The following is a 22,383-nucleotide window of genomic DNA, read 5'->3' on the forward strand; positions in this document are numbered from 1 at the left end:
GACAGTTACATCAGTAAAATTTATTATCTCAGCCAGTGCCTTTGCTTTAGTCTTCTGTCAAACACCTTCATACTTCTTTTCCTACAATATCATCCTCTGAACTAGCTAACTGAATCTGGAGAAGCGCAAATCCTGCACTTAGTCCAATTCTAAAACAGACACTTGTGACTGTAAATGTCTCAACCATCAATTAAGTAACAAGTCAATACAATGCTAAACTCGTACCGTTCAAAAAATGTTATACATAACAATGAAAATAGATATAGAACATTTTTTATAATAAATTAGTATAATATATACACTTTTTTGGCTTATACTATGCATTCTTATAGCTAAACTATTGAGTGGTCTGAAGGTGATGGTGAGGGGGGTCATTTACTTCTTAATTTCAAATGAAAAATGCCACAAAATAAGCCTAATTTGTGCTAGCTGCTAGCAGGTTCTTCTCTTTAAACCTCGAACCAATCAATTCTAAATTTTCTTTGTTAGATGTAAGTCTCGAACCAAATTGTTTAGTTCAGACTGTAAGTAAAGTTATGGTGCACACCTATCTCTGGGTTCATACTCCTCAAAGTTATCTTTATTTAGATTACTTGTGGAACCAACCGTCTATTTCAGGTAAATTTTCTGGTGGAACTGGCACTGGTACTGGTAGGTCTGGACCATGAGGAATCGAGCGTAAAGCAGATGGCATATTTGGATAAACAATTCTTTTTATATTCTTCAAATTGAAACTGCAAACATCAGTCGAACAAAAGTAACAATCATTGGTATGATTTTGTGGCTCTTGCCACATCACTGGAACTCCAAATCTGAAAGCTTCTTGTTCATCCTTTGACCTTCAGCACATGTGTAGCAAATGTAGTGGGGTGCATCTTGATCTCCTATTTTCACTCTAAAATACTAAATATGAAACTTGTTATATTTATTTTTTACCTTTCCACCATTAACTCACCACAAATATAACAAAAAGAATCTGCAGAATTTTTTGCAGCCTCTTGAAACCATTCTGAAAATGGAAAGTTTGCTTTTTGGCCTGAAAATATATTTTCTACAGCCAAAAATGAATTTGATCACAGAAACTTAATTTACCAAGCTGATGGTTGAAACAGCCGCCAATAAACATGTTACATCTTGTTAAGTCTTGTCACAACCTGTCAGCCAAACTCTTCCACAATCTCATCATCTTAACCCCCAACCACCTTTTCAGACTACCCAACTGTTTAGATATAAGTATGCATACTACAAGCCAAGAAAGTAATTTATTATTTAAAAAAATGTTTTATGACAGTGTCTGAAAAGTTTTGTCCCTCAAGATGAAGATGTTAGCACTTGTCAATAAAAGTTTAGAAATGTATTTGCACTTGCATTGTAAGGTACTCATTAAAATGTTAACCATTTTGGATGCTCAGTTGTTTGATAAGCATCTGAGTAAGTTACTGTATGTATTTTTGTAAAACTGGAAAAAATCAAATATCATACTGTGATTAACTATTTGCATTTGAAAGGCAATATACTTATGCAAATTAAAACTGAATTAGATGCTGCTTACAGGGACTCTGTCCCATCATTTGCCACCGTGAAAAGATGGGCCGCTGAATTTAAACATGGTCGTACCAGCTTGGTTGATGACTAGCATTTGGGACGGCCAAAAACTGCAACCACCACAGACATCAATGAAAAAGTTCACCAAATGGTACTGGACAACGGACGAATTAAGGTTAGAGAGATATCAGAGGCTATGGGCATATCAGAAAGAATGTGTTTGTCATATATTAACTGAAGAATTGGATATACATAAAGTATCCATGCGATGTGTTCCACATTTGCTCACTGTGGACCAAAAGTGCATTCAAATGAACATTTCTAAAGCTCTGCTGGAGCAGTTTAAGCAAAATGAATCAGATTTTTTTCATCAATTCATAATTATAGATGAAACATGGATCCACCAATACACTCCTCACATGAAACAACAGTCAAAACAGTGGACTGCAAAGGGTTAACCTGCTCTGAAAAAGGCGAAGACGGTTTCATAGGCCAGGATGATGATGGAGACTGTTTTTTGGGATAGTAATGGAATTTTTTTTATTGATTATCTTCAAAAAGGTAAAACAATAACGGGACAGTATTACGCACCATTACTTGACAAGCTGAAAGCAGAAATTGCAAAAAAATGACCATATTTGAAGAAGAAGAAAGTGCTTTTCCATCAGGACAATGTGCCTGCTCAAACTTCGATGGGCATGGCTAAAATTTACGAATTGCACTTAGAATTGGTTGACCACTCACATATCTGGCCCCAAGCAACTTTTTCTTGTTTCCTAACCTTAATGTTTCGCTTGTAGGAAATAGATTTTCATCGAACAAGGAGGTTATCACATACATAAACACCTATTTTGCGGAGAAAGACACCAGCTACTATTTGGAAGAGTTAAAGAGGTTAGAACATCGCTGGAAAAAGTGTATAGACTTGAAAGGAGACTTTGTTGAAAAAGAAAACTATACCTGACAGAAAAAAATACGTCTTTCTATGTTAGGCTCAAAACTTTTCTGACAACCTTCGTATAACCTTCTGATAACCTTCTTCACATTTTTGCATTTTTCAACTTTTTACAAATTTTGAAATTTGGGAAAAATCCAGATGTGATGGAAAAAAGTGAAATTTGTTTTCAGATTCAGTGCTAAAAAATACATAGGAACCAATTATCAAAAGTTAAAAAATATTCCACAACCCAAATTTTGCAGGCTTGTGTATAATTAAAAAAAAGAATATTATAAGCTCACCATAAAAGAACGAACAGCCAATTCAGGTAAAGTGGGTGAATAGAAATGTAACATTGCTGCATGTGCATGTTCGGTAACCTTCCTAAATACTTTATGCCTAGACTCTGTCCACAGTTCAAGAGATTCACCATAACCTTTAACTACAACCCACTCAATCATTAAACCTTTAAAGGCTACTACAGCCTGTAATACTCGTCCTAAAGTAACCTGTAAACAAAAATATATCAAATAATAGAATCTTTTTTTTTGTATCAACTTAAAAAAAAATGTAGTCATCTCATCAAACATCCTTAGGCTGTTCAATGATAAATTGTCATCAAACTATTTATAATAATATACTTCATGAAACAAAAGCATTTTTACTTCAAATTAAAATCTACAAAAACCAATGCACATTGACAACAGTGGAAAATCTCTTATAAGGGAGCAAGACTAATTACAGTTAAAAGTCTCATGATTATAGGTAATTTGAAGTGTTCAACTGCAATCATAACTAGTGAAGAAGAAACTAACAGCTACATGCCAGTGTTTGTATTAAGTTGGTTATGTTATCTTAACACATTCACAATTACATTTTACTACAGTAATTATTGTTGATGGTGATTTCTAAAAAATTGATTTCAGTAATGTTTACAGAGAATAACAGTACATGTTTTTGATTTATTGTATAAAACTCCAGCTAACATAAAAAAAGAAAAAGGATGTTACACATACTGGAGAAAGGCAAGCACAAAAGTTTTTTAAAAAATGAAAATTTATCCAAGTACAATTTTTAAATACTAGAAACTTTGGTACCCGTGATTTAACCATTTATCAACACACAACAGACCAACAAAGTATAAATTAGTTTATGACACTGTAAAATTACATTAATAAGTTTAAATTAGCTTGATGCATCCAAATTCATAATAATTAGTAATAATAGGCTAAATACATATAAAATAATTGGCAACAAAGAAACGGCACTCGTCAGGAAAGCAAAATTCACTCAAAAGATTTTTTCAATCATCACAGGACTGAATTTTCAAAGAACTGTATATACTGTACTAAACTTCAGACAATTTTGTAATTAAGTTTATTTTTTCAGTTAATTTCCTGGTTTGTTAATGTAATGTGTAAAATTAAACGTAGTTTGACGTGTAATAGGATTTTTCTTAACACCTCCCTATTATCTGACATTTTTGCTAATCCACGATGTTCTGCCAGCCCATAAATGGGCTGGCAGATTACAGAGTAACAGCACAGTGACATGATATTCTGCAGATGCCAAGGCATCTGTACGCAGTCTGGCATATAATTATAAATATACCGGTAAATGTGTAGTCTTGAACAGAGTCAGGGTGACCACCACTCCTGAGACTTGTGGTTAATTGAAACCCAACCACCAAATAACACCGGTATCCATAATCTATCATTCAAATCTATATAAAAGCAACTGTCTTTACAAGGACTCAAACCTTAGAACTCTCGACTTTGAAAATCAGCTGATTATCTTTTGCAATGATGAGTTTAACGACTAGATTAACCCAGCTGGTTAAATGAATGAACTGACTTACTAAAATTGCTAGAACGTATCTACAAATTATGTGGGCTTCTAAAGAAACACATTCAGAAAGGTTACTTACCACAAATGGTCCACACGCACATATATATATCACAAAATGGCATATGGTCCTCATGAAAGTGGTTAAGAAAAATATTTGTATTACTACAATTTATTTACTAATTTTTTTAATTTAACCATGAAATTATTTATTAATGAATTAATAATTAATTGATAGAGGACTGACAATGAATCTAAATGATTTACTTTACATATACATGCCTCTGATCATCAATTAAAACTTCAAAACTACTTTCCTTCATACCAGATCACATTTTGGATTATTGTGAAACTAACGTAACTACAGCAAACTAGCTTTTTTTTATGTAATTGCATTTTTTACACACTTTTTGAAGAAAAGTATAGTATTACTTTCAGTTGCATGGTAGGAGTGTAGATGAAAATGACCTTTTTTTTTAATTTGAGGTAAAAGGAGTACAAAAATACCAATCCCTTAAATTGGGGTTCCATATATATATATAAAATCCTATGTATAAAATGTATATATAGGCCTATGAATAAAATTTTATGGCTTGAAAATCTCCAAAACTATAGAATTGATTTCATTGAAATTTAGATATGCTGTAGTAGTGTATCTGAAAGGTTTTACACTCAATTTAAGGCAAAAAAGGATTTTCATTATCTATCACCAATGAATTAAATCATGCAATGCACTCAAAACTACAATTCCACTTAAATATAAATCAAATATGCTAGACTACAGCACATGTAATTTATTAAAAGTACATTTTAGTAAACCTTTTTCTGAAATATTTTTTATTATCTTTAATTTAAATATTAAGCTAATTATTTTGCGTTCTTTTGTTTATGTTACTGTTATAAATTTAAAAATAATGTTTACTATACATTTTAAAATAATTAGCTTAATATTTGATGTAAACTTATAAATGGAGCTATAGTTTTCATGAAAGCATTAGTTTAACTGCACAATTTAATAGTACCAGAACACCCTTTTTTTGGCTCTAACTCTGGTTCCTGTGAACCGATTCATCTGAAAATCAATAAGTCTATATTACAATTAGGTTTACATGATCTCTATCAAGTTTTCTCAAAACTGGTTAAGATTTGCATTTGGCAGACAGGATGGAAAAAATTTATATGTATATAAACATGACTGGGTGCAGTAGTGAAAAATCCATTAAAACTTCTTTGTTGTTATTCATGTGATTGATGTAATGTCAACATATTAAATTTGATCAATTAATACATTATTTAAATAACTATAATTTATGTATTCTTTGTTGTTTAAATACCTTTTGATACAACATTGATAGAATATGGGTAAACAATTATAATGCTTATTAAATATAGCACTATAGGTAACAAATTAGTATTATACTGGGTGTTTCAGTCTTATTTTATACGCATATTGCTCCCATCAAAATAATCAAAATAGTTCATATAAATATATATCTTTCTTTCTTTCTTTTTCCTGTTTAGCCTCCGGTAACTACCGTTTAGATAATTCTTCAGAGGATGAATGAGGATGATATATATGAGTGTAAATGAAGTGTAGTCTTGTACATTCTCAGTTCGACCATACCTGAGATGTGTGGTTAATTGAAACCCAACCACCAAAGAACACCGGTATCCACGATCTAGTATTCAAATCCATGTAAAAATATCTGGCTTTACTAGGACTTGAACGCTGTAACTCTCGACTTCCAAATCAGCTGATTTGGGAAGACGCATTAACCACTAGACCAACCCGGTGGGTTATATAAATATATATCTGGAAATTCTATGTTTTCAAGTTACGGTTAGCAAAAGACTTTAGCCAGATTTCTGCACTAAAAGTCAAATAATGCTACACTACAACACTACAAACAAAATTATTAAAAAAAAACTTACTAGCATTGTCAGCGATCTTAAATTAAAATTTTAAAAAGAGTCCCAGAACTATACCTTCAGTAGTTTCACAGAAAACTGTTGTAAAATTAAAAAATTTGAGTTGAAAAGCAAATTAAATTTGGCATAAATTTACTCTGTTAAATTGCCAATAAACTAAATAAAATTTTTAAGACAAAATTTTAAAGAATTTAATCTTGAGAGATTTTGATTTAATTAAAATCAATAAAAACAGAATAAATTTTTTTTAAATGTATTTAAAACCAAACAGCAAAAATTAATTTAATAAAAATCTTGCACTTTTTAACATGATTGTTATGATGTATTTTTCATATATAAAGCAAGCTTCTCTGTTGCACCTCACTTTTAGCAGCAAAGATTTACATTAGTTTATTAACTTCTCCGACATTGTGAGACGTCTGTTTTCATCACTAATGCTAATTTGAACAAAAATGTTCTCTTAGTATAATAGAATTCCTATGAAGATGATTTTTTTTCAATAATTTTCATCTTTGATAAATATATTTTCTTATTTTAATTTAATTTCTAAATTAGAATAATACATAATTTTAAAAATATTTCACATATTTTAAATAAATGAAAAACCCAGTTTAAATTATACAGTATAAAAAAAATTTGCATCCTTAGAAAAATATTTTGTATTATACAATATTAATAATACATAAATATTAACATTTATCTATTATGCATAGATTGCAAATTTTGTTTTCAGTAAAATAAGATCCTTTATTTAATTACTTATTAGACAATTCCTTTATTAAAAAATATTATTTCAGCACAATTTACATATTATTGGAAAATATGTGAAAACTTTCCTTCTGCAAACCCTGTGAAATATGATATCAATACATGATGACCGTAGTTAAACAGAAAGTCACAGAGAATAAATAATATTATAAATATCATTTTTTCAGTTATGGCTGAAGGAGAAAGAATTACAATTATTACTTTAAGAGTTAGTTATTGCGTCTAATTTGGATTAACCTTGACCTTCAATGTTTTCTTCCTTTATTGGAAAACATAAAGAACAAATTACTTTGTTATAAAACCTAATTTTATTTGGTTCCTATTTTTGTCCTTATGAAACAATTCTGTTTTTATAAAAATTAATTTTTAATGTTATTATTATTACTATGACCCAAGTGTCTGAGATTATGGCAATTAAATTAATTGTTTTTGTCTGTTCTGTTTTTAATGTAAATTTGCTACATAATGTTTGTTAGTTTATTATTTATTCTTTAGATAGATTTTCTTTATTTATTTTGTTTTTCACACTTGAAAATTTATGTATATGTATACACTCGTGTATATTTATTTTGTTTAAACTTGTTTTTTTATAAAAGTATATCACTTACACATCTGAGCATAAGTTTACAAATAAAATAAATATTTTCTAAAACAATTCAGATAATTAGAGCAGTAAACTCCAAAATCAAACATAAAACCTGTATTTACTTATTAAAATAGTCGTCAATTTGAGAGATTAATAAAGAAATTGAGTTAATAGATGGAAATAATAAATTAAGAGTCGCCATAGCATGTTCGACAGTGGGTTATTTAGTGGCGAACCACTAAACACAGTGGGCCACTGTCAAACAACCTGACGCCATTTTTTATAGTATTTACGGCTATTTCAGGCAAAACATATCCCCAAATAATTATTATAATATAAAAATTTCACTGGTACAAAGGGTCAGCAGCATTTTACGACTGAAATGGTGGCAGAAACATCCTGAAACCTTGAGTAGCAATTCTAAACTTAGAAACTGTAATGGTAATTATATTAGCATTATTTTCTCTTTTTTTACGTAATTAATTCACTTGATTTTAAGTTTAAGGCAAGGGCATGGAAATATCTTATGAATATATTGTAGTTTGAGAAAAAATGTCAAAACCTAACAGGGATTCAAAAATGAAACCTGGTTAAAAATCAGGACATTAATATAACATAGCTTTACTGTTTGAATTGTTTGACCCTTTTTGTAACCCTTCGTTAAAAAAGAAGAATCCCAGAACAGGCCTACAGGTAGTCTCACCATCTACTGAGTTATTAAGGAGATTGGCAGCTCTCTTTTAAGAAGAAGCATAAGTGTAATTTTTTTCTAAATTTTGCAGACAGAATTAGTGTAAAAGATGACAATTCCATTACATCTAATCAAGAAAAAGTATCAATAATTACTTGTTCTAGACATACTTTGATAAAATTTCTATATTTGAATAATAATTTTTGCAACAGACAAATAACAAATTTTGTTTCTGGTCCTGGTAAACACACAAGTTATATTATATATATATATATATATATATCATATTTCTTAGGCGAACAATTTTACTTGAGAATGTTTCTAGATGGTTTGTCTTAAAGATAGATTTTAATTTATAAGGAGCAGAATACGTCTTCATCCTTTAACAATAATCTAAATATTGATATAAAATCAAAATATGTTATTTTAATCAATTACCTGTGATACCACATTTGTAGCAAAAGGTCTTGATACAGATACATTCATATCTGGATACAAACGATCAATAGTTGCTATTACTGTATCAACTGCTCTGTAAACAGAACAAAAATAAGAATGAAAATAAGCCATAATTATTAATAAGGGTATTTAAGGATGATCTGTGTCTTAACACAAATAATTTAATAAAACAATAAAATAAAAGTTTAGTAAAAACTGATAATATAGTAAATAAAAAAATATGTTCATAAATAAAGCACAAGCAATAACTGTCTGGAAAAAAAGTAAAACTAAGCTTAGGTCAACCAAAAGCTAATACAGAAACGTAGTTAAATTGATCATCTGTTTTAATGAAATAATATAAAATTATTTAGTGTTAGCAGCACACTATTCCATACTGCTGGGCATTGCTGTTTCATAGTGCTTGTGATTCAATAAATACTGTTTAATCTTTGTAATTACTAATTTCTATATAGTTAATCAAAATCAATCACTTAATTTTTTTGTTTACATCATGCATCCTAAATTACTGTAAAGCAAACGACTCATTAATAACAATGAATTAAATTAATAAGGTTTTTCTAGTTTAACTACTCAAACAATATAAAAGGTTTACGTTTATTTAATATTAAATCAGCGGATTCATTAAAATTCAATGTGACATAATAACACTTATATCCATATATTAAACATAAACAATTCAATGAAAATTAAAAATACTGTTGACATGTGACATCAAATTGATTGAAGTTAGTATTATTTAAGTCGATTTTTTTTTTTTTTTGAAAAATTCATCTCTTCAAAAAAACGTTAGTGGTTAAAGTTAAAGATCATCTATCTTAATGCAGAGATCAAACATTTGGAGCACAAAAAATAAAGCAATAACTAATCATAATACAGGTGCACTGCTTATATCAATAGTAAGCAGTGTGGCAAGGGGAATAACCATGCTTGATGGGACAGGTAAGATGAGGAAGGAATGTTACCTTGAATCACAGATTGATTTCAAAAGTACTTAAGTCACAAAATAATAACAGTTCAAATTCAAATTTCATAGTTCATAAACAATACTGTAACCTAATAATAAATAGAACAGTAATATCGCAAATGTATACTACTTACTGAGGAGACACATTATGGCTGCTTGTCAGAGTCTTTTTCCGTTTTGCTGTGCTTGAATTAGTGTATGATCTTTTAAGAGAATTCTGACTTAGAAGCGCAACAGCTAAATTACTATATTCATGTACCTAAAAAAGTAATAAAAAAGTGAAATTTAAACAATATCCATGCTCTTCAACTGAAGTTTATTCAATAAAAATACACGGAATCCTTATAGAACAAAAGATAAACATATATTATTTACATATACATCAATTCAACAGCAATATCCTTCCTCTACAAGGAACAACATATAAGTTACTGAAACTATAAACAACTCAATTTTAATTTGGCTGTATTAATTAGTTCAACAAAAAATGAAAGGTAATTTACAGAAAAATATGACTTCTTAAAACTATTTTAGGTACTTACGTATTAACGCCACCGCAGCTACAGCTGCTGTTTAGGTTATGTTGACTTCGTGTACTGACAAATCAGACGTATATCAAAATAACCTAACTAAATATAACCTACGCTCGCTTCGCTCGCTAACCTCTTACGTATTAATGCCACTGCAGCTACACAGCTTTATTTAAAAACAAAGTAATCAATCGGATTTCAGTGCTGTAACATTAAGGTTATACTATTAATAAGTTGTATATATTATGCATATTTAATTTTAATTATAAGAGATTAGCAAGCGAAGGTTATATTTAGTTAGGTTATTTTGATATACGTACAATTTGTCAGTACACGAAGTCAACATAACCTAAACAGCAGCTGTAGCTGCGGTGGCGTTAATACGTAAGTACCCTATTTTATAATGAGAAACTTAACACAGAAATGTTTTAAATGTCATGAACAATGAATTAAATTAGTCCATCATTTGCTTCATGAAGGCGAAGCTTCATGAGCTTCATGAAGCTCATTTACTCTAGTGGAAAAAAATTAATCAACTCTTTCACTCCCATCAGTTCACAAGACCAAGCAACAATAAAAGAGGTAACGGGGATTTTATTTCTGTATTATACATGTTTCCAATTGAAATTTCAGATGAAATTTTCAAAATAAGTCTTTACAATAAAGCATAATTCTTGGAAATTGCCATAGCTGACAAACACAAATGAATGGCAACTGAAATGACACATTTACTTCAATCATGACATTTACTAAACCTTCAGATCACAGTAGCAACTTATAAACAGTGTAACATAAAATCTGCCCATACTCGCATCATATATCTTCAACAGTATCCTTTTTTAAAACACCCATTTTACTATATTATGTTCTGGTTTGAATTCATATTACAATAAATTCATAGTTACACAAATTACCTTATCAGTCCATTTGTAACTTAAAACAACTTGATTATACAACTGTTGTCTTTCTTGTGCACTTTCTTGACTTAATAATGATGTGTTACCAAGATTAAAAGGTCCAGGAGGAGGTGTCAGTGAATTTACAGCTTGCTCAACATCCCTGAAAAAAAAATTAATAAATTAACCTTCAAAACCTATATTTTTTTAACATATCAATAAATCATAAAACTTTTTAAAACCAATGCCTTGATATCAAAATCCAGACTGAATATTGCTTTTTTAATTTCTAGTGCTTTTTTTAATTAACTAAAAACTTCCTTCATTTCTTCTTTTTCTTGTTTGAAAAAATAATATAATGTAATATATTTTCTTAAATTAGATATATAATAAAACTGTAATTTTGCTGAATGAGTCCAAAGAATAATTAATAAAAACAAGAGATAAATATTAAAAATTAAAAAACACGACCCAAAAAACATGGTTGACAAAACAGTGCTCTTTAATATAGGATAACTAAAGAGTGCGTGGATGACAATTTTGTATTAGTATTTGTATATAGAACATATTTTTTTTTAAATTTATTTAAACATATATATTTATATAGCCTATAACATTCCTGGTAACGTAAGAATTCCAACATACGGGAGCATATGTCTAAATTGGTTCAGCCATTGAGCTGCCATGGTGGAACAATCATACATATATACACACATGCTAAATACAAGGGATGATTTTTTTAAACCTCAGATTGCGCATCTAAGTAAACAAGAAATAGGTGGGAGCCAGGTCTGCGTGTCATGGGATTGCACCACCCCCTGCCGCAACCTCTGCCATTGCTGGCTCCATTGCATCAGTCTCAGTTGAGCTATGGACAATTGAACACGGCTGCTATAAATGAGCTCCCGCCAAGTGCAAGTCGCAAAGTGTGATACATTTTCTGCAAGCAGAAGGATGTAGCACTGCTGAAATCCGTTGTAGAATGAGCTTAGTGTTTGGTAAAAACTTTATAAATGATGGTAGTCTTAGGAATGATGTAGGAAATTTAATGGGTAAACAGACATCCATGAAGGTGGGCAAGGACACAAGTCCGTCAACGCCTGGTTGAGCGTGTTGATGATTTTTTCTATGACAAACAGAGATTTATGATAAGTGATCTTTCTGCAGATCTCCCAGAAATTTCAAGGTCTTCTCTGTACACATACACAATTGCGACTAAAAAGGCTAATATACCGGAAACTGTGTACACGCTGGGTCCCAAAAATGTTGAGTATTGATCACAAAATGCTGCAAATGGCATCAGCCTTAATGTTTCTCATGCATTAAGGCATTAAGTCTTCAGAAAAGACTTTTTAAAGTCTATCATTACTGGTAATGAGGACTTGGATCCAGTAAGACAACCCAGAAACTAAAGAACAGTCTAAGCAGTGAATGCACACTTCTTCTCCAAACAAGCCAAAAAAGTTCAAACAGATACTGAGCAACAGAAAAACAATGGCTACAGTTTTTTGGGAACATAAAGTTATCTTGTTGGTGGAGTTTATGGAGCAGGTGGCAACAATAACAAAGGAAGTTTATTGTGAATCTTTACATTGCCACCACAGAGTGATCCAGAATAAATGATGAGGCATGCTCCCATCTGACATGGTTTTGATCCACGACCGCACTGTGCCAACGTGACGCAAGACCTTCTCAAACAATTCAAGTGGGAAGTTTTTGACCATCAACCGTTTAGTCCAGACCTAGCACCTAGTAATCTTCACCTCTTTCAAGAATTGAAGCCATGGTTGGGCAGACAACACTTTGCCACCAGAAGAACTTCAGGAGGCTGTCAAGAAGTTCCTTACCTCACGGCGGCAAACTTCTTTGAAGAGAGCATCGGAAAGCTGGTGTCACGAAATGACAAATACTTCAATCGTTTTGGCGATTATGTAGAAAAATAAGTTAGATGCTACTCAACTTTTAGTAATAAAATAATTTTGTTATATCAAAGTGTCTATTTTTACAGCACATCGGAGGTTGAAAAAAAACAGCCCTCACACATTTCACTCTTTTTTGGGCAGTCATTGTACAGGGAGTGACAGAAATAACTACCCAGTTTGAAAGGCTAATAAAAAAATACGTAATAGATTTTAGTCAAACGTTTATTATACCATAATAAGAATTGTCATTGCCATTTATTGTATATCTAAATGATTAAAGTTTCAGTTACTTAAAAATAATATCATTTAAATGGCGACCGTCATTGTCTATACACGACTGAAGCCTCACTCGGAAATTGTGCATTACTCTCGTCGTCATCTCTTGTGGAATTTCCGTGATTTCGTGTCGGATAGCAGCTTTGAGTTCGTCGGTTGTTCTCGGTTTGTTTTTGTAGACTTTACTCTTTAAGTAGCCCCATAGAAAGAGGTCACAAGCAGCAAGATCGGGTAAACGAGCTGGCCACGGCATGTTACCTCGCAGTGAGATTAAACGCCCTGGAAACATTTGTCTTAGGACTTCCATAGATTGTCTTGCTGTGTGAACGGTTGCACCATCCTGTTGATACCATACAACACGATTTCCAATTTCATTCAGTTTTGGCTTCAGGATGTTGTTTAGCATGTGTACATAACGTTGAGACGTAACTGTAACTGTTCGCCCTTCCTCCTCAAAAAAATACGGGCTTATGATGCCAAAGTCTGCTACAGCACACCAAACTGTAACATGTTGGCTATGGAGGGGTCGCTCATGCAGTTGTCTAGGATTATTTTCTGCCCGATAATGAAAATTTTGCTTATTGACATAACCTGATAAATGAAAATGTGCTTCGTCAGATGAGAGTACGACTGCATTGTTTGGAACATTTTCAAGGATAGCGTGACAAGATGCAATACGACTGGCCCAATCACGTTCACTAAGTTCCATTATTTTATACGGGTGGAAGTGCAGGTCTTGGTGTAAAATTCTTCTCACTGTTCGATCAGATATTCCCAAGCTGTCAGCGTGCCTATGGGCCGGACGCCTTGGAGATCGTGTAACTGCTTGCTGGAGTAGTTGAACGTTCTGTAGAGTTCGAACGCTGCGAGGTCTACCTGGCGGTGGTTTTTTCATAGCTGAACTCGTAACTAAAATTTCTAACCCATGTTAGAATGGTTTTCCTGTCAGGGATTGCACCGTGTCGACTTATCCCGAAGTTTGTACGGAATAAATCGCTGCTTACAGATTACAGAATCACAATTTTTAAAATAAGTTTCGATGACGAACGCACGATGTTCACCGCTCCACGCCATGTTAGCGACTGAAAATTGCAACACCAGACATGCACTATGGAACCAGTCCGGACCCGCCTACTACCACTAGCGCTGAGCTACGACAGTGGCAAGTTCAAGAGTTATTTCTGCCGCTCCCTGTATAACTGCCCAAAATGACAGAAATGGACTTTCTTATTACATGTCCATTTCTGTGTATATCAGTTACTTTTTGTTCTGGTTTGGATCCATTGTGGTTTTGTATTATACTAGCCAACACGCTTCTTGAATTTTGAAAATTGGAAGATCGGTTGCAAAGATATAACATTTCAAAATAACCGTTATCAGTTAGATTTGATGAAATCTGATTTGGACTTATCTGCCTTCCATTATAAGATCCAAATATTTAATTAATTAATATTTCATTCGGCTATAACTCTGGAACCAGTGAAAATAAGTACTGCTTATGATACATCACTAAAAAGATCTCGATGAGGGCTTATTACTGCAGTTAAGAAAAAGTCCAAAATCCAATTTTTTTTTGGATTTTAGTCTGTTAATAACTAATATTTTAGAAATTGTGTAACTGTCTACTTTATTAAAAAAGTGGAGGATTGTATCTCACTTTCAAATGAAATAAGTTTAAATGAAGTGCAGCAAAAACTGTGTATATGTAATTTAATAAGCGAACAATAAGTCATGTTATGTCTACATCAGAGTTTTAAGAAAGAGGAAGTGAACATTAAATAATAATATCTGTTAATTTGTGATCTTGAATAACAATGTAACTTGACCAGCATAGCAGGGAAAAAACATGCAATTCATTGCCAGTTTTCTTTGTTTCTTTTATTTTCTGCTGTAAAATCAATTAAAGATAAATAATTTCATTACAATTTTTGAGAACCAGAGATGACCACATTTTTGAAAAAAAAAAATTTTCACCAAAAAGCTTTTTAATAAATTCAAATTTCAAAAAGGCGAAATCAAATCACATGTTAAATATATTTATGGGATTAAACATGTTTTGGTCAAGTTTTTTAAGTTTAAAAACACAAAATCAGGATATACTTTGCTATCTTTAATTATTTGCTACATAACATACATTAATACAAGACAAAATAAAAAAAATGATTAAAAATAAATTACAAACTCTATCTATCTACCTCAAATGTTGGGTAACTGCACTAAGTAATTCTTGCAATTCAAGAAGAAACTTGGTTTCTCTCCCTTCTTCACCATGATCTGCTCTTAATCCGTTGGCCAAACTGCTAAACACCTGGCCAACACTGCAACGAAGCACTTTGATCGAACTTAAGGCCGTATAAAACGGTTCCATTTTTATGTGAGTACTGTAATTAGAATGTAAAATATACAAACTATTTAATGTTATATAATAGAGTATACAACATATAAACGTACATATATGCTATTAAAAAAAAAAAATACTGCAAAATATTAATTTATTTTTTGAGTAATCATTATGTTTTTATTCATTGATTATCAATAACAATAGAAAAAAATTACTACTTTCTACTAAAAAACTTTAATAGTAGGACTTAATATTAAAAAACAGTTCATTAATTGATAATAAATTTTATTTTTATATTTTTTTTAAATAAAGCAAAATTAATAAAATTATATAACTATTTAATATTATTTCATCTGTAACCACTCAAAATTCTTAACCTAACCTGGCTATTTAAAAGTTATCTAATAAGAACTACTACTACTACTACCCTTCCATTATTATTACTAATTTCTCCATACTCCATTTCTTCTCTCCCAGTTAATTTTTTTTTATTCAGTTTTAAAACAAACCATTACAAAATTTTTCAATCTGTTTACCATATACAACTCTCCTATAATTAGAGCAATGTTTCCAGAACAATGGAATCTTTCATGCTTCTCACTACACAGTCTAATATTTTTATAATGGCAACCAAAGCAAATCCAAGTTAGAAGCAACATTAGTTAGAATCTCTTCTCTGAAATTAATGATAGTGAGATCATTAGGTAGAGAGCAGTTCATTACACAGTTAGTCCTTAGTGAGTAGATATTCACATAAATATGTAGGTTGTCTTTATGTTTTATATATTAAAAAAATTTTACTTGAAAATATTTCAACAAAATGCAAAGCTTTTTGCTACTATTATTACACCAATGTATATTCCAGCATGTATATGTCAATGTATATGTCTTAAGGCATCTTCATCAAGTCAGAACAAGCAAGCTCTTATGAAACTAAATAGGTTCAGAACATTGTTTGATACCACTAAATATATATTATTATATAATATCATATATATTATACATAAAAAAACATATATGTATATTTTTTTTTTGTTTTAAAAGCGATTCAAGCCATTTACTATCACCTGCTTAACTATCAAACGTGTCTTTTCTGAAAAATTTATTTTAAATAACTTCTTTTTTTTAAATATTATACTTACTAGTTAAATAATATTAATTATAATTAATACTTAAACTTAAATTTTTCTGATTAAATCTATATTATGAATATAAGTAATTACAACTTGATTTTTCTTTAATAATTTTCAGAAATAATGTAAGGTAGATAATAATTGCAAAATATCTTTATAAACTGTTAAACAATAAATGAATGTTCGCATCAATTTACTTATCTACCCAGATGAATAAATAGTTTACATACACACACGTACGTGCAAACAATCACACACAAAATCAAGGTGCTTACAACATCCCAAACAACATACTCTTTTTCAAAAAATATTAAAGAGAAATAACATTAAGAATACAAAAATTCTGAACTTTTTGTATATCAAAAACAAGATTTTGCTATGTAAATTGCAATATGTAAAAGAAGCTGTGGGCACTGAAATTTAAACAAATTTCTTGATGTCAGCTTATTTTAAACCTAATATATTTAAAACTAAATTATCTAAAATGTTAAAACTGCAGTAAACATTATGTTTTTTGCTGGATTTTTTTTTTATTTGCATATAACATATCTGTCATATAACAAAACAAAAAATGTACCATACGTTTTCATATGCTAGATTACTCTGTGTAAATTTTGAATTTTGTGTTCTGTCCACTTTTAGTTGTGCCATCAAAAATCAGAATTTTTTTTTAAATTTCACATTCAAGGCCAATTTGTTTATTTGAAGGAAGGTAAAAATAATGGGTTTTCATACTCCCATATCCTATATTCCAAAACAGAGATATTGGACCTCCATAAACCCTAAAAATAATCTATTTTATCACAAACAGAAAATAAAACAAATTAACAAATATCAGTTCATACAAGTTTGTCCCTTATGAATTAATTTAAACTTGAAAAAACTCAATTTTAAGTTTTAACTTTATTCTTACATCCAAAATAAAACAAGCCAGTTTGCATAGCATCTCACTTTCTGGACTGTAAGTTTCTAATAGAGAAGTTTTCAAAATAAACCAACATATTTTAATAACTACAAATGTTATTAAAAGAAACGTTAATCTTTGCAATAAATATTTTTAATGGTCGGCAGTGGCCATTTTATTATATTTTTGTCTTGAATATGGTTGGCAATACAAATTAAATTTAATTAAGTACATTTCAGAGTTCTAGATAAACATAAGAGAAATTATGAAAAAATGAAATTTTTTAATATATGATATAGGAACTACCTATAATGCGATATTTTATGGAATCCCTACTCAAAAAGGTATTCAATACATATGAATCGGTGATTGTTCAAACACCACAAGTGTCATATTTTTTTGGGGTGAAATTCACTTATTTCCCAATTTAGAATTCTACTTAAATACACAATTTATTATAAATGTCGATTTTATTTCTCTTTAAAGATGTAAGATATTAAAAATGTGATTATAACACACAGTCATATAAATTATTGAACAAATGGTGTTTATTCAGTCAATAATTAAAAAAGTCAATTGATAATGGTGACATAATTTGAGGTTGTTGAAATATCTATATTTCTTATTTTTTGGGGCAGTGGGCTTATTGTTTTTAACATCAACAAATCAAACTTTTATAGATATCACAATGGCTTAAATGCCCAGGTTGCTTTGGTTAAACTCCATTATATATCCAGCATACGTACTACATCTGCTACAAAAACTCTTCTCAGTTTTGTAAGTCTCCATTAGAGACATTAACCATCTAGTAACAAATCACTGTTCACATTAGTCGACAGTATGTTATTATTACATTTTATTACTGTAATTCAAGCTTAAGATAAGATTTTAGGTTTAGGTTAAGATTAGGTAATTAAAAATTTTTTATACTGAACTTCATACAATATCAACCTTACCTAATGCTCACCTTGCTAACTAACCTTGTCTAATTAACCTTAAATATTAAATTCCATCAAACTAATATTTTTGTTTAATTTTAATGTTCTAATTGTATATATAATATTAGGAAAACAAACTTCATTATATGCCCAGTAGGGCCCTATACTACGGCTATATAAACTACTAATGCTATCTATCAAGTCCTGAAGAACTTATACTTTGTCAGCAATGTCTAAACATAGTACAATACTGCTGGACAAATAACTGAGTTTACATTACTTCTTTCCTGTTTGAATATACTAATAATGAAATTTGGCTGTACTGTAAAAAATATAACATTATTCAGTGACAACAGCCTTGAATGTAAAAATAATATAATTGTTTGTGTTTGTAATGAACTAGCTGAATTAGGATGATTAGAAGAAATTGTATAGTACTTCCATACATATGGACATTAATTTTTGGCATGTGATAGGGGGTTATTTAAAATAAAACTGATCACATTTTCACAGTACAAGATTATATTGAAGTAATACATAATTTATCAGACAAATTTACAATAAAAACTGTTAGTTATAAAGACTAGATTTTTAAAAAATTGGTGCCCAAAAATTTTTTAAGAACTTGCTTATCAGATTGTTCTTATGGTAAGAACAAAAAAAAAGTATGATTTCAAATATCAAACTTTTTGAATTAAAGCATTACAGTTTGTTTTTAGGGAAAAGTTCAATGTAAAGAGTTGATTGATGGTTTATAAAGTTTCTACTTCAGCATAAAGAAAGGTGGTTTTTCTACAACTTTTGCATTTTCACAAGACTTTTCATATACTGATAAAATTCCAGTAAATTATAAAAAATATAAGAATAGGTTTAAAGAAACTAATAAATTATATTCCATCTAATGTAAAAGAATACTGTACCAAAAATGAAGATGAGCCAACAACCAATACAGGGGACGTGCAAGAAATAGAAAAAGATTAACTAAATTTCAAAATCAATACTGTTTACTATATTTATAAATAATCAATTAAATAAATTTATATATTTTATTCCATTCTCTTAAGTCTGAAAAAATTGATGATTGTAAAACCTGTGCAAGTTCACGCTCACATTTTTCCTAAACTTGATGTAATTTATAGAAAATTAATAGATAAAAAATTAGAGACAGAGCAGAGTCAGACCCTGTTATGATTCCCCAGAAAGATGAATAAATCAGATTTTAACTAAAAGCAAAAATTTTTCAGAAAAATATCTTTTGATTTCTACAAATTTAAAAAAAATGACAGGATATTTACAATCCATGATCCCCACACACACACACACACACACATATATATATATATATATATATATATATTACAATAATTTTAAAACTTTGTAAAATGATATATGTATTTATAAACTACACAGCTACAAAAATGAGAAAAGCTCTACACAGCCCTGTGCAATTAAAAAGAAAACTTAGGATTATAATATACATGGTTGCTTAAGAATTTTCGACTCATTCAATCGCATGTTAAATAACATTAGAATTTTACTAATACAACTATAGCATCAGACGTAAATTCAACCTGATAGCAAAGTCTAGTCTGTTAAAATAAATACAGGAATAACCTCAGACAATACATTTTAAATCGCCTTCAACAGTTATATTTAATAATTGATTATTTTTAATGAACAAACAATTTTAATTGCATGGTTCTGCTCCTATTAAAAACACAAGGCAACTGGTTGTTGCACCTTTAAACTAATCTTTACGTTTAAATAATTTTTGAAAAGGGATTTTAAAAAACGAACTATCTTAATTTCAACTGTTAAATGAAACTATAGTTTCAGCTCTGTTAAAAGTTGCACACTGGAATCCCAAACAAAACATTAGAGTAACTTCGAAAATCACTTTTATACAACGACGGTTTTATTACCATACATCAATTCTTGTACGAAATTTAACTTTCTCCAACTAGTTACTATTTTTAAACATAACAGTCTTTTTAAAAAGTAATAAGATTCGTAAATATTAATTTACCGTTAAAACTTCACCTAACCTCAATCCTGGAAAATACTTTAAAGTAAAAAATGTTATATATCACTCCATGATATAAAAAATAAATATTAAAATGCAAATACGAATCAATTTACCACAACCTGTTATCGGTGGTCATTTTATTAAAAAAACTATTCTATAAATACTATATAACACACGTTATTGATATTCATAATACTACATAACAAATCTTCCATTTTCTTCTCTCTCCAGAAATACGAACAAAATAAAATACCACTACGAATGTATTCCATATTCTGATGAATATTAACCGATTTATTTATGTTGTAATTACAACTTCATTCAATTTAAGCAAAATTTGGTTATAGTCGATAAGTTAACATTCTCTTTTAAAACGAAATAAGTAATATATGTATTGTTTAAAACTGTATAAAGTGCGATAACCTACCGTTTCATCTCTCACGGGCTCCAAATTCAAATTCTCTATCTTTAAAAACAAATCAATCGAAGCAAATCTTTCAATTCATTAAATTATAATGCTGACAAATTTAATATTATTTACACCTTTTTCTTATTTACTGTGAATGTACGAACGTTTATTAAACGTCACGTTTCCCCTCCCTTCACTTGAAATTTTAACATATGACGTATCTTATCAGTCACCGTCGTATGACCGCCGCTAATTGTTGTATTTGTTTATTTTTCTCAAACAGAGCTAACAAGTAGCACACCAGTGACTAAGTATTAATAATTTTTCCATCATGTCTATAAACTTATTCTTGAGAGAAAGGTAAACAAAAAACCTTTTTTACAAACTAAATTCCTGTCGGGCACTGTTTAAAGTATGAAATTGATACCCATATTGAAACCAAAGAAATGATACATGCCATAAAATAGTTTATTTTCAGTAAAAGCAAACTAAATAAATTTAATCATTGTTCCATAAATCTACTACTGACCAAAATAAATGAATCTATTTGTAGTTACGCATTAACATGGCAAACTAAGATTTGTTTAGGTCCTGGAATTTTACTCTGTAATATCTTTTAGCACAGTTAAGAAAGAAAGTAATTAATGTATGCTGGGTTATATAACCATACAATTACAGGCAATCATAAGATTGATGAGAGATTCATATATCTTTAAAATAAAATGTAGCACTTAAAAGTAAGAAGCAAATTTTTTAGGGAAAGTGAGAGTGACTTTTCCAGAGGCATAAACAAGTTTTAAGTATAAATAAATATTTTAAAGAGATAATCTCTAAGATACAAACAGTTTGAACATTCCATTGTAAAAAAATTCTTTTACTTTCTGTTGGCATTTTTTACAGTGAAGTGCCAATGACCATTAATTGTACAACCTTCCATCAACTTTAAAATATTGTGTATCAAATTAAGAAAAATTATAAAGAATTTTTACATTAAAAGTAGCAAGCATAGCATAAACTGATATGATATTACATATTAGCATATCCACTAAATACAGTGACAACCTCACTGAATTCATCACAGAAACTGGCTATATATGAACATCAATTCTTTCACAGTAAGCACCTGTACCTTAAGTATTTTCATTCAACACTGACAACAAAGTCTGGGGTAGATAGTGTAAAGCATGAAATTAATGAACATTTTCTCTAGAGAAAAATGTGTCATATATACTGCAACCACTCAGTAAATAAAACAATTTATAATACCTAATTTGGTTTTTA

General features: G+C 29.9%; 1 protein-coding gene across 3 annotated transcripts in view; it reads right to left on the reverse strand.

The window, feature by feature from the left end:
- Positions 1 to 21,297, reverse strand: part of LOC142328854 (mediator of RNA polymerase II transcription subunit 27-like) — a 46,008-nt gene extending 24,711 nt beyond the window's left edge. For 2 of the 3 annotated variants that reach the window (XM_075372960.1, XM_075372959.1), the window contains exons 1-6: positions 21,121 to 21,297; positions 15,547 to 15,732; positions 11,172 to 11,316; positions 9,862 to 9,986; positions 8,740 to 8,833; positions 2,785 to 2,991 (exon numbers count right to left, since the gene is read on the reverse strand). In XM_075372960.1, the coding sequence (XP_075229075.1) occupies positions 2,785 to 2,991; positions 8,740 to 8,833; positions 9,862 to 9,986; positions 11,172 to 11,316; positions 15,547 to 15,732; positions 21,121 to 21,128 (765 nt within the window). In that variant the 5' untranslated portion in view covers positions 21,129 to 21,297. Of the gene's footprint in view, positions 1 to 2,784; positions 2,992 to 8,739; positions 8,834 to 9,861; positions 9,987 to 11,171; positions 11,317 to 15,546; positions 15,733 to 20,693; positions 21,023 to 21,120 lie in introns of those variants that run through there. The other variant, XM_075372961.1, reaches the window with a different exon arrangement.
- Between the last annotated feature and the right edge of the window lie 1,086 nt (positions 21,298 to 22,383).

Source organism: Lycorma delicatula, chromosome 8 (assembly GCF_047948215.1).
Source record: "Lycorma delicatula isolate Av1 chromosome 8, ASM4794821v1, whole genome shotgun sequence".
Classification (NCBI taxonomy): domain Eukaryota; kingdom Metazoa; phylum Arthropoda; class Insecta; order Hemiptera; family Fulgoridae; genus Lycorma; species Lycorma delicatula.